Below are 13,051 nucleotides of genomic sequence, written 5' to 3'. Positions count from 1 at the left end.
GTGCTTGTCAGCATAATCAAACTTTTGTATTTTTCTTTATCTGAGAAACTTTTTTCTGGCCGAAGGAGCTTTTCACTTAGATGTCGCGACTCTTCCAAAGCCCGAAAGAGGGCTTCCAAATGCAAAGAGAACGGGGCGCAGTGTCGAAAGAGTAGTAGATGCCATGGCGTCAGTGAAAAAAACGGCGTGTCGTCGCAGCCCGGGGCCCGTCCACGACCGACGCCGCCACGAGTGTCGGCACCGGCAACGAACGTAAGTCTCCCTGAAGCCCGGATCAGCGACGGACTCGAGCGCCCCCCGCTGGCGCGTCACCCCAGGTGCGCTGGTGTGCGTGGTCTCGGGACCGCCCAGTCCGGCAGTTGCAGCCCTGTGCAGTCACCTGGTCCTGTGGGACGCCGTCCACAGCATCGAGAATGGCTCTCTCTCGGTCAACAGTACGTCAACGGCAAACGCCACAAAAAAAAAAGGAAAAAACTTTTTTTTTTTTTACCTAAAGCAACTGCGGAGTCGTGTATGCTCAGAAAAAAATATAAGGGTCATTCAAACAGTACACGCCTATATTCGGCCCTCAAGGATTTGGTCTAAAAAAAAAAATGTAAAAAGGAAATGTTATTGGAGATGTAAAAGAACGTTTTTCAATAGACCTTTTTTATAACATTTTTCGTGCATATTTTTAACGACACCTTGAATTTTGCGGAAAACGGGCCCCGGGGGGTAATATACATTTTTCTTTTTTCCCCGGGAAGGTTTTCAATTAGATTGCAAAATCAAAACCGTTTTCAGTAGGTCAAAACATTCTTTATTTTCTCCGTGCGAAGCGACCGGCGCGCCGCCGAGCGGGCTTTACCGAAAGTAGGCAGTGAGTACCACAGCGAAATGAAACCACGCCACCACGCACCACGCGCGTACATTGGTACGCATTGAAGATCGGAGCGGTGCGGTTGCGCTGGGTTGACCGCATGACCTGCAGTGTCGGTAACTGCACCAGTCGTCACGCGTCGGGTCTCGTGGGGACAAAGCATAGTTTTTTAACTCGCCGTTATTTTGTACGGCAGCGACAACGATGCACTCGTGCCGTGCGGCGCAAGAAATTTGGTCTCCCCATGGTCACTTAATCGGCACGGCTGGGATATTCTACACTGCCGCTTTGCACGTTTGTGAATACATATGTTAGCGCTGATTGGACGTATTGAAATACCACCTCTCACTAATGGGTATAAACCGCGTCGTTCTAGAACAAAAATAGCTTGGTTTGTTCCGATATTGAGAAAATTTTATTTTCTGCAATACTCGAGCAAAACAAAATAATATCTCGAAGTTTATATGGAAATGCCGAGAACACAACTCCTTCTCGCCAGATTGTTTTCTATCGGCTTCCTACACATAGTGCCACTGTTGTCATTGCTTCTGAGGTCGGTTCCAAGGTATTAAAGGCCGTCTTCAAAAATATTTAAAAAATGCATAACAAAATATACACGAAAAGGTACTTTTCCATGACCAAAAAGTTAACACATAGAATGATTTTAGATCGAATCCCCGAGGGTCAAATTTAGGCCTGAATCGTTTGGCGTGAAATGACCCGGAGCTGAAACGTCCTCATCGCACGTTAGCCCGAAAAAGAAGAGCAGCTGTCGTCAGTCTCTAGCTCACTGGGGGAGCACGTGACTGGGGGAAAGTGCACTGCGGGACTGAGGAAGAGGGAAAGACCAGGGCGCCCGAGGAAGTCAGAACACCGGGCTCTGTTCGGAATGATAAGTGGGTGCGAGGTTAGCTGCGTTCGCCTCTACCCACTCCTTGAACGTGTTCGTACGCGGAACGCCGGCATGCGGCGTATGGCGCTCGCGTTCGAACGCGTTCGGAGAAAGAGTTTCTGCAACTTCGGCGCGGACAGGTTTTGCGTCGTCAGAACAGCTGGATGCGCCACAGCCTCGCGGCTTGGCATTGGGTCTTTGGTCTCGGACTTCCCCAGTCGAGGCAGTCGTCTCGGTGTGTGCGCAAACTTCGTATCTAGGTACGTCGGCGGTAACCCTCTCCCTCGGACAGCTGAAACAGCGCGACGCGTACGCGAATTCTCGGGACGGCCACGCAGCTGAAGAAGGGCAGGCACGCTGTCGGATACACATGAGCGGGCGTTATTGTCCTCGGGAGAGCATTCTTTGAAAGAGGTTCACGTAAACACGCGAAACGTGATTCGGCGACGGCGTCCAATGTGACGCCCGCTTTTGAACGCTCTTGAGCCGCGTCCGACCGCTTTTGAACGCTGTTGAGGGTATCTCTGGCGGTCAGTATTTGAGAAACTCCGCACTTAAATGCGGGCCGCTAAAGGAGTGGCGTCCACTTCTTCGCCCGGCAATGGTGTGCGTGAGCGCACCGGGAGGGCTGCTTTCCTTCGCGTGCTGAGACGATACAGACATATGGTCGAGCTTTTCAGCAGGCGCAGATTCATTGATAACGATGAAATAACCCCTACAAAAATATGTATGGACGTCCTATGTCCATACTTTTGCCGTTCTATTACCTCTTTGTCCATCCTATGGATTCCTGTAGACAGTTCTTAGACCGTCTATGTACCATTGGTTTGCCACAGAATGGACACAAAAAAGCTACAGAGATCTTCGCGAAAGAAAAAGTTTTTCATTCCTTCCTATTTCCGTTCTATGGTCCCGGTGAGTCTATGGTCATCCTATTGCCTCTCTATGGTGTGAGCTATATATTGGGGCATTAACAAAGTGATGCCGGGTAGACGTTTTCTTTAGGTGTAGTGAGGTATCCGAGTTAAAGAGTTGTTAATTAAGTTCCGGGTATCAATATGTTACATTGATGTCTAGAGGCATATCCAACCTCAGGGTATACTCCTTGTGGAGATGGAAGTGTTCAGTATGTGCCGGAATAATGTTTTTACTTTCTCAGTGGGAGGTAGGTGTATGTGGGTCGCTGCGGCCCCCGTAGATATTCGCAACTTTCACAACCCATAGTGGGCGCACTGGTGCCTATCAAAATTGCGGTCATCTGGATGATCGTCGTTAAAAAGCGGTATACTATGCTGGGTCTGCGCGCGACGCCTAAGTAATTTGTAGTTTTGCTATATACGCGCAGTATCAGAGATTTACTTTATGTTTTTTTTTTCACGTCAGGAAAGTGTAGGCAAGCCATTTTATTGTGATGCCAATTATCCAGGAGCTAGGGAGTGCGATTCTCACACCGCGGTACCACCATCGCTTCAAGTGGCTTCTCTATGGACCTCGTAGGGACTCCGTGCAGACCCTGTATTGCTTCTCTGCAGACTCCATGAGGAGCCCGTGTAGACCCTGTATGGCTTTCCTGTGGACCCTGTATGGCTTCCCTGTGAACCCCTTACGTACTCCCTATAGACCTTGTATGGCTTCTTTGCGGACCCCTAAAGACCCTACACTCTTTAAAATGACTTTTACAGAGCACGTTTTTGCGTAAAAACAAATAGGGAAAAGCTCTTTTTGTAGAACCCTTTATTGGAGATCAGTACAAACTGACAAGAGCGTGATGTTTGCATACACTTTTAGCTTACAGGGTTTTGCAGCACAATTAATATTTTTTTTTACAGCCATGCCTCACCGGCGACTTCAGGTAGCGCGTCCCGATTTGGGTGCGTCCTAACTTCGGTGGCAATTCGCGGCGTGTCCGCCTGGGGGACGGGGTTTGGCATCCCTGAAACCTTTCTTCTACCGTATATGTTTCGGCGCCAAAGTGGCCGATTAAAGCCAAAGCAGAACAGTCATATGCTGTCGAATATCGATAGTCCCAAACCAACACACGCAGTCGTGCAGTTATCCAAGTGGCCACTGCGGGTGGAATGGTGGCGCTGCGATCGCAATTAGTTTGGTTTTCGAGTACAGATCGGTGCCACTTTTTCAGAGCAAGCTCTTTAGCAGTTTCCCAACTGACTTGCTCTAGAAACGTTGGTCGGTGCGGACCCCATAGCAGACCCCCTGCAGACTGAGTGGCTTCTCTGCGGACCTTGTAGCGACTCCCTGTAGAACTTGTATGGCTTTTCTGCAGACCCCATGAGGACCCTGTGTAGACCTTGTATGGCTTCCCTAGGGACTCCTTGTAGACTTCGTATGGGTTTTCTACACGGACCCTATAGACACCGTAAAGACCCTGTGTAGACACCCTATAGAGTCCCTATGGACTCTATATGGCGCCTTGCCATAGAGAGGATATAGGATGACCACACATCATCCATAGAATAGGACGTCCATAGAACGTCCGTTGGCCAATATTCTATAGGGCAGCCATAGGACGACTTCACGGAGGCAACAGAGGTCGTGGTCCGCCTATAGATGCCTTTTGTCCTCCCTATGGACGCTGGTCTATAGAACGCCCTAGAAGTGTCCATACATATTTTTGTAAGGGAACTATCTTCAAGCCGAAAAGAAAGATGGGTAATCGGTGTCGCATTCCCGACGATAAAGCAGTTTTAGTGACGTCCTTTTCCCCACTTGCGCCGCACGAACAGCCCAGCACGACACCAGTCGCCCTCGTCATTGGTACCCGACGACTGACTCCTCGATCGCCAGTCGTGCAGCCAGTCTGCGCTTGGGTATTTCAGTGGGCGTCGTGGTCCGAGCGCTCGATTTGTGACCCGGGCGTTGGGCCCGTGGGACGGACACCGCTCGGCGGACGCCTCTCGGCGAGCTGCGTCGCCATGGGATCGCAGGTCGCGCTGTCGGCCTGTCTGTGGACGGTGGGGCGGCCGTGCTGTTGGGTCTGGGGCCCGCGTGGCTGGCGAAGCTGGACGTGGCCCACGAGGCGCTCCTGCGGCACTTCGTGACCTGCACGGTCTGGCTGCTGCGCGCCAAGCACCTCGACGGCATCGCTCTCTTTGCGAGTCCGTCGGAGAGCACGGCCAAGGTTTTCCTCGTCACCACCGTGCGTACATCCAGTTCCCATGTTATTCAATCCACAGCCTGGTATCTCCTCATCCCAGCACGAAAACGTTCGCCGCTTTGAAAAGCGAGGAAAGCAAGCCCTATGCGCTCCAACGCTGGAAATGACAACGCCGCGCATCTTTCCCAAACTTCGTAGGCTATGACTTTTTTTTGTATTAGAAGGTTCGAGAGTTTGTTGCAGCAACGCAGCTCGGCCCAACATTTGCGAGGAAAGCTGACTGCGGGGCAGTTGCGTGCGCTGTCCTACGCATGCATGGCGTTCTACCGCCGTGCGATTGTGGAGCCGATCCGGTGTCCGCTTCTCGTGCACGGCCACTGCGAAGTTGTGGACGACGCGTTGTTCGAACGAATCTCTCGAATTCTGCATCGGTCGGCTACCCGACCAAGCCGCCGTTTCGTAGCCAGAAAGAGCTTATGAACGCCGTAGACCGACCACAAAAAGTGTATCCCATGGCTCTGCTTAGTGCCCCAGCCTCGCGTTATCTAGTCATCGTAATTCGCAAACACGTGTCTAACAACAACACTTCAGAAATCAACCGAAAATTGAAATTCTGAACTTTTTGCTCGATGTAGCTTCGTAGATAACGGGAATTTACCGCACGTGAATCGCAAGTATGTTTTTCTGCAAAGCAAATGCGTGATTTCTTTTAGACTCCAGTGCAGTTATTATTTTTTTGTATCATAGCGTGGAATGGTGAACATAGGCTGTTTACATTTCTGATTTTGGGCTCGTTGTTCGCGGACATCTATTCCCAACATTCAAACCACAACCGCTGGAACACGTAGTCAGTGAGTATGCTCGCCTAGCTCACACTTCTCGAAGCCCGCAGCACCACGGGTAAAGTGTGGGCCGCTTTCGCTGTTCGCTGAACCTAATTCGAGACGCTCGGGCACGACCGAGGAAAAAATATTAGAAAGGAATGGAATCGCTCCACTGGCCCGAGCCTACCGCGCGGACTCCTTGCTTACCTTAATGGGTCTCGATGACCGTGCATAACTTGGGTTCGTTAAGATGTCCTTTGGCCCGAAAAATGCTGCAGCGTTTGGTTCAGAGTCGTTCGCTGAGACGAATGTCGGAAGCCGTCTATTCTGTGCAGGGACTGGAGCGCTACTTGCAAGCGCATGGCGCCGTCCGGAGCCTGTTGGTAGCCGTGGGACTTCAGCTGCGCTCTTCCCGCTCGGCCTTCAACATGTTCAGAGGGTCGGTGCTACGCTAGGGCATTTCGAAACCGTCTTCGACTTTACCGCCTCGAAAAAGGGGCCTTTTTCGCCCACAAAGTGCGTTAGGTTCGAAGACCTCTGGGTTGTTGTTTCTGGGTTGTTGTTTTAGGGGGATTTTGGAGGGGTTGGACCGGACAAGGGATGCGGGCCCTGACATGTTTACGAGGAGGAGGAGTCGCAGACGCGACTGTCGGCTGTTAATGGGTTCCCGGAGAAGATGGCGCCCGGGTACCGAGACCGAAACATGTGTTATCCACGGAGCCCGCCACCGAGCTGGAACGGCGGGGTGACGGGGGCTGGAACCACCGAGCGAGGTGATGAGAGAGGCGTCCTGTGTTCGTCGCAGGGTGGGGGACCGTTCTTGGCAGACATGTACGTAACGCGTCACAAGTAACGCGTTACTTCTACCTAGTTACTATTTCTGGTAACGAGTGACGTATTTAAATGCGTTACTCGTTCCTTTTCTAGAAAAATAACTAAATCGTTACTTTTCTGGAAAAGGAACGAGTAACGTACTTATTTTCTTTTAAGGCCAAGTAACGAGTAACGGTATCTCGTTACTTTTGAGCAGTAACGTGTACAACAACGTTTAAACAGCCTCGCTTTTATTCGAACCTGAGAGTATGCGTCTATTGCGAGAACGGTGGGTGGGCAACCCGAAAAGCAACTAAACAGTGTGACAGTACAGCAGCGTATATCGCTAAACACGTCAGTCGAACAGTTTGACTGACGTTTCCAGCGATAAACTCTGCCGTACTGAACTCTACAGCTGGGAATGTCCTTCACCCCGCGAGCACAATAAGGTTCGTTGGTTGAACCTTCTAGAACCGGGAACGGACCGAATGTAAGCCCAGAGATTGTGAACACGGGAAGGCACAGAACCCATTACCCGCTGTCCTCAATGAAGGCGCACTAGCCGAAGATTCACCAGCTCTTGCTGAAGCACAACACTGCCGTTCCTTTGGAGCGCGTCGGTATAGAAGGACTCTTCAGCGTCGCCGGAGATGTATTTTCAAGGAAGCGGGGAAATATAACTGAGGAAACTTGGAGAGGCAATTTTAAGTGCAAGGACTACTGAAATGAACACAATAAACCGTGATGCAAAAACAGTTCTGTATCGGTCGTCAAAGTAACGTGAAAAGTAACTCGTTACTTTTGAGGTAACTCACGCGTTTATTTTCAGAATCGGTAACGAGTGACGTATTTAGTTACTTTTTTGGGGTAACGTGTACATGTCTGGTTCTTGGAAACTCGGCGACGAGCGCGGGGTGCGGCAGTCTACGCTGAGCATCGGAGGGGGCAAGACGCCACCAGGACTCCGGGAGGTCTCGCGTAGCTCCTAAGATCTAAAACCCAGTCTGTGAATGTATGTAAATAAACCATATACAGGGTGTTTCACGAAAGGTGAACAAATTCGATATCGCGAAAACTACACGTCGCTACAAAAAAGACTTGTGTCGTTTTCGTCCTGGGCCAGGGGTCCATTTAGGAAAATTATTAAAATCCGGGATAATTAGATTGTTAATTATTTCTTGCGGAAATAGCGTTTTTGAATACTGTGTTTAAGGGCATGGTTTGAATTAGAAAATTGCTCAGCATCATCGAAAAACACTAAATCAACAAATTGCAGAACGATAGAAGGCACTCAAAGCATTTTACGGCTTCTGAAAAACCGCACAAATTCGACGCGTTTTTAAGTTTCGGTTTGTTATCGGAGCGCATCTGGGCCCCGACGGCACCGCGCCCCGTAGAGAAATAGGGCAACCAGCCTCTGCTGCGCTCTCCTCGCGCGACGCAGCCAAGGACGCAGCAGAGGCTGGTTGCCCTATTTCTCCACGGGGCGCGGTGCCGCCGGGGCCCAGATGCGCTCCGATAACAAACCGAAACTTAAAAACGCGTCGAATTTGTGCGGTTTTTCAGAAAGCCGTAAAATGCTTTGAGTGCCTTCTATCGTTCTGCAATTTGTTGATTTTGTGTTTTTCGATGATGCTGAGCAATTTTCTAATTTAAACCATGCCCTTAAACACAATATTGTCACGAATCCAAGGAAACAAAAAATAACTGGGGGAAACGGAAACGTTTAATGGGGCGAACTTGTGCCCAAAAATAAAAGGAAATGGAAGATAACACGAGAGCGTCGCGAGCGTCGAAGTCGACGTAACACCAGAGTCGAAGGCTGGGGCGAGACTGACTGAGGATCGCCATGCGGAGCCCCTAAGTACACGCGTTGGTTTCTGGAACAGTCGGCCTAGAAGGTTCGGCGACGAGAAAATTCGCACCTCGAACGAGCAACAAGATTCTCGAATTTACTAGAGCACTAAATTGCAAGGATAAACAAAAGACGCGTCGGTCCCAGGAATCGAACCCGGGCACTTCGCGTGGGAAGCAGGAACGATAACCGTCGGGCCACGGCCGCGCTGCCTACTGCGCGCGCGGCAATATTTAGAAAGTTAATTACGCAAAAATAATTAACAATTTAATTATCCCGAACTTCAATAATGTTCCTAAATGTGCCCCTGGCCCAGGACCAAAACGACACAAACCTCTTTTTTTCTTGCGACGCTTAGTTTTCGCAATATCGAATTTGTCCACCTTTCGTGAAACAGCCTGTATTCGTTAACTTCCACTGGATGTGTCCCTGTGTGTCAACGTCTCCGTCGGCCAAGGCGCAATCCCGGGCGGTTGGCTTCATCAGATGTGCGGCAACCGCCGCGAACGGAACATAACTATTTGCAAAGAACTAAAACCTTTCCGTCCCCATGTACGCGTCTCCGTCTCGCGCTGTCATACCTAGGAATCCTCACATAGCCGTGTACGCGCCTCCGCTTCGCGCTCTAGTGCCTCGGGATCCTCAGGTCGCCGTGTATGCGCGGCACGGGCCGCCTTTCGTCGTCGGTGGCTAGTGTGGGCGCGACGCCGGTTGCGAGTCGCCGAAGCTAGCCGTTCCTTTCGCGCTCGCTCCTAGCACGGAGGACGACCTTGACGCGGCGGTGCCATTAGGAAGAGTCTGCGTTCTGCAGCAGTGATGGTACAAGCGGATGCGCATGCTTCCCAGTGTTGTTGAGCGGGGAAGGGAGGGACATAAGGGAGTTTTCGTAGACCGCGTTGCCCCCTCCGCTAAGCGTTCCGCAACAAAGAAGTTGCTACTGCGCCTGCGCGCCGATAGCCTTGACTGTGGAGTTCCAGCTATCGTAGCGGGTTGCGGAGGGCCTTGCGAGACGGCGAAAACGATCGACGAAAACTCCCTAATGTTGACATTCAGCGAAAAGCGGAAAGTGAGAGGGGCCATAGAGAGAAAAAAAAAAAAAAAAGGCGAAGCTTCGCCGGAAAGCGCTTGGAAGGCGACGAGTTTTGCAGTTCTACGTTTCGAGTTGGGTTTGAGGAGTATAGTGAAATCGAACGCGGTGGAAGTCTATAAAACCCTCCGTATTAAGTATAGCAGCTCGATATAGTGCTGAAGTGGGACTTGGTATAACGCGGGTAATGTTTGAAAACACACCGTTTTGAATTTAGGGTTAGCAGACGGCAGGGGAAGACGCTCCGCTAAGGCTTTCTCGCTGTCGCGCCGTTATTGGCGGGTCGTCGGGGCTTTCTTCCCTTCGCGCGGCGCGGGAAAATCTCTCATCGTACCATCAGGGGACAGAAGGGCTTTCCCATTTCCGCTGCGACGACAGACAACGAGCGCCGACACCAAAATCCCCGCAAAGCGTGACCCGCAAAGGCCTCTCGATTTCCACCTAATGGCGTCATTGAAGCGTCCTGCTGTCGCCAAGGCCGCGATCCTGGCGGTGTCCTAGCAGCGCTGGAGGACATGGCATACGACTGCTCCGCTTGCAGTTCGGTCTGCAGCTCGACAGTCCACGGTAGCTTCAACAACGACATTCAAGTTTTCTTTTTCTTTTCTTTTTTTTTTTTTTTTTTTTTTGCCGGAATATTTACAATTATTTACGAGGATCGCGACATCTGACAGCATAACACGCATTTTTATTTGTTTCCACTTCGGAAGCACTTTGGATGAATGGGCGGAAGTCTAGAGACACCAGTCGGAGACACGATTCCCCTTCACTCCGCGTCGGGGCGCCGCGGGCAGCACCGCGCCTGACGCTGGTTTTCTGGGCTGCAGACACTGCGCCCTGCTCTTCTACATGACGCACGGGTACGGCAGCAGCCAGCCGTGCAAGCTCTCCCCGCCGACGCCCGACTGGCTCACCCAGGACGACCTGGAGGCAATGGTGAGCGCGGACAACCTACGAGAATCGAGTCCCACAGTGATTAGCGTCTGGCGTGCCCGACTGCTTGTCACGAGTCACGCGGAGCGCCAAGTATCACTAGGGGGGTCCCCATGCGCAAGCACCCCGCGATGCGCTCGAGACAGCCATCGTTCCTTTCTTCAGCAGCCAATGAAATGGGCGATTTGTTTCCTGTAAAGCTGCGCAGTCCTTGCAGCTTCGGGGAATATGGAACACGGCACAACGACCGAGGCTGTAATTTCTGAACGTGAGAGGTCTATTTTAAGTTTCGATTCGGCTTTTAACACTTGCTGGCTTATCATGGCGACACACGATGGGAATTGAGCCAAGCATAGCGCTCTACGCGGAACGATGAGCTTCCACCGCGTCGACGATCCCCACCACCGCCATGCTTTTCAGCGTAGAGCAGGAACCGGCATGCAACGCGCGCGGCCGATTTCTCCTCGACCCATGATTTGTCATTCGTTGTGGTCGCTCCGTTCGTTCCCAAACGGGGGAAAAGTTGAGCACGGCTCAACTGCTCGCACTGCGAACGACACAGCCATTTGGTGCTTCGTCGCCACGGCAACTCGACGTTCTGACCAGTTGCATTCGTTCGTAGTCGTGGCGGTCGCTCTGAATGCAAGTGTGCGAATCGGCCTAGGGCTCGAAAACCGGTTGTAGCGCAGTCAGTAGTAGTCAGATGCCAGTCTGTGAACCAGACTTTATTCCATTCCGTAACTGCCGTTATCGTGAATTCTACAAAACACAAACGACGTTAGTTTCTTTTTCCGTGTGAGTGTCTAACTCTTATTTGACTTCGTATGCTTATTCTTTGTGTGTGTGTGTGTGTGCGTGTGTGTGTGTGTGTGTGCGTGTGCGTGTGTGTGTGTGTGTGTGTGTGTGTTTATGTGTAGGTGCTTTTTTCTTATTCTTTCTGCAGCTGTGTCGTTTTTGATGGGTGGCTAGCTTATTTATCTCGCTACATTGCGTTGCAAGTATCGCGTTTCCTGTTACCGTATTTACTGGAGTAATAGCCGCACTGTTTATGAAAAAAACCTGAGGGTTCGCTTTTCCACGGAACTCGGAGATTGCCAATCACCGCGATGGACAGCATGATTCCAGCTGTTTACAGGACAGAGATAACGCCTTCGCTCGAAGATACCATTTGCGAAGATTGCATTTGTATTCTGGTTATTCGCTATGTTATTTATGCGCAACACAGTGATTGGCTGTATATGTGTTCTGCGGGAAAGTAGACTCGAGGGCCTTGTTAATAAATAGTGCGACTATTACTGGAGTAAATACGGTATTACTGCTTTGGTTTAGGAAAGGGCGAAAGGCAATGGAGCTGTTTTTTTTGTTTTTTTTTTTTTTTTAGCCTTTTTGTCATTAAAATGGTATTTGAGGAAAAATAATCCTCGTACTGTATCGCGCTGTGTCGTATTGTATGTTATTTTGTTTATTACTGTAAGAGTGGAGCTTTGTGGCTGTTTGCCCCGTCTGACGAAGCACTGCTGCCTTTTCAGGAAAAGCTGGCGGACGAGTCGGGCGGCAGGACTGCGACCTGCGTGTCCATCAACCTGGCGCTGATGCGCTTCGAGCTGGTGCCGGGGAAGGAAGGATTCCTCGAGCCCTGCTCCAGAGAGACGTGGGCGGACTACGCCGAGGCGAGTCCCAGCTCACGAGCCCCGCAGTCCGGCGCCCAAATGAAGGACTGACCGGGCGATCCTTCGACTGCTTTAGGAGATCCCCGACACTCCGCCCACCTGACGGAGGGGAACCGAAAAAGGCCTCAGGTCACGATTAGTGGCTCAAGTATCTCGTTACGTCACAGGTTTTCGCGAGTGACGAAACGAAAATGTGTAAATCGAAATTTGAGCTTCTCGAATTAATTTCCCGACGAAATATTAGTTAGTTTTGGTTTGATAATTTAGCAGCTTAAGTGAAGGTACAGTCTTTTCCAAAAGTGTAGAGTCCACCGCGCGCGTGGTCAGAGCGGGCTCGCTCCCGTGCAGGGAGCGAGACCGCTCTCACGTCAGACATTTCGTGAGCGCCGATGATAAAAGCGCTTTTTATCGTCGGTGCTCTCGGAATGTTTGAGGGGGAACTTGGCTCTCGCTATTTTGCGCCAGTTTGGTATCGAGGCGAGCGCGACGTGAGAGCCAAGTTCCCCCTCGCTCTCGAAAGTCTCGCAGTCAGCGGACGCCGACGATAAGAGCGCCGCTTCACGGGAGCGAGCCCGCTTCGGCCACGCGCGCGGTGGGCTCTACACTTTTGAAAAGGACTATACGTAAACTTGATGACCTACGATTGCTATTAAAAAGTAAAAAATAATATTGTTTGGCTCGGCTGTTTTGAGCCGGTTACCGCTAAATTTATTCCGGTTCAGTTCCCGTTCAGTTTCAAGATGGCGACGACGATTTCGGTTCGGTTCCGGTTCTGCCACGAATAAAGGTTGGGTCCCGGTTGGACTTTGGTTCTCGTTGCAGGCGTGCCCCGCCCGGGGCATCCGGTTCGGGCGGCGGGCCGAGGGCGTCGCCTACACAAGGAGTGCGTCGACAATGCGCATCTTTGAGGACGAGGAGGCCGTCAAGGCAAAAGTGAGGAAACCAGAACCAGACCATTTCGGCTCGGTGTGTGTAGGGCCCTACCCTGCACCTTCTGTCTCCT

At 51.2% G+C, this 13,051-nt stretch overlaps 1 protein-coding gene across 1 annotated transcript in view; it reads left to right on the top strand.

Moving 5' to 3' along the window:
- Nucleotides 1–333: 333 nt before the first annotated feature.
- The window catches only part of LOC120841782, a 28,826-nt gene continuing 16,108 nt past the window's right edge, over nt 334–13,051 (top strand). Inside the window, exons 1-5 of the mRNA XM_040212751.1 lie at nt 334–434; nt 6,026–6,129; nt 10,273–10,381; nt 11,908–12,048; nt 12,871–12,981. Coding sequence (XP_040068685.1) covers nt 414–434; nt 6,026–6,129; nt 10,273–10,381; nt 11,908–12,048; nt 12,871–12,981 — 486 coding nt within the window. The 5' untranslated portion in view covers nt 334–413. The remainder of the gene's footprint in view (nt 435–6,025; nt 6,130–10,272; nt 10,382–11,907; nt 12,049–12,870; nt 12,982–13,051) is intronic.

The sequence above is a fragment of the Ixodes scapularis genome, unplaced genomic scaffold (genome assembly GCF_016920785.2).
Source record: "Ixodes scapularis isolate PalLabHiFi unplaced genomic scaffold, ASM1692078v2 PGA_scaffold2__306_contigs__length_199485367, whole genome shotgun sequence".
NCBI lineage: Eukaryota > Metazoa > Arthropoda > Arachnida > Ixodida > Ixodidae > Ixodes > Ixodes scapularis.
The sequence above is the reverse complement of the archived record's forward strand: the minus strand, read 5'-3'. Positions and strand labels throughout refer to the sequence as shown.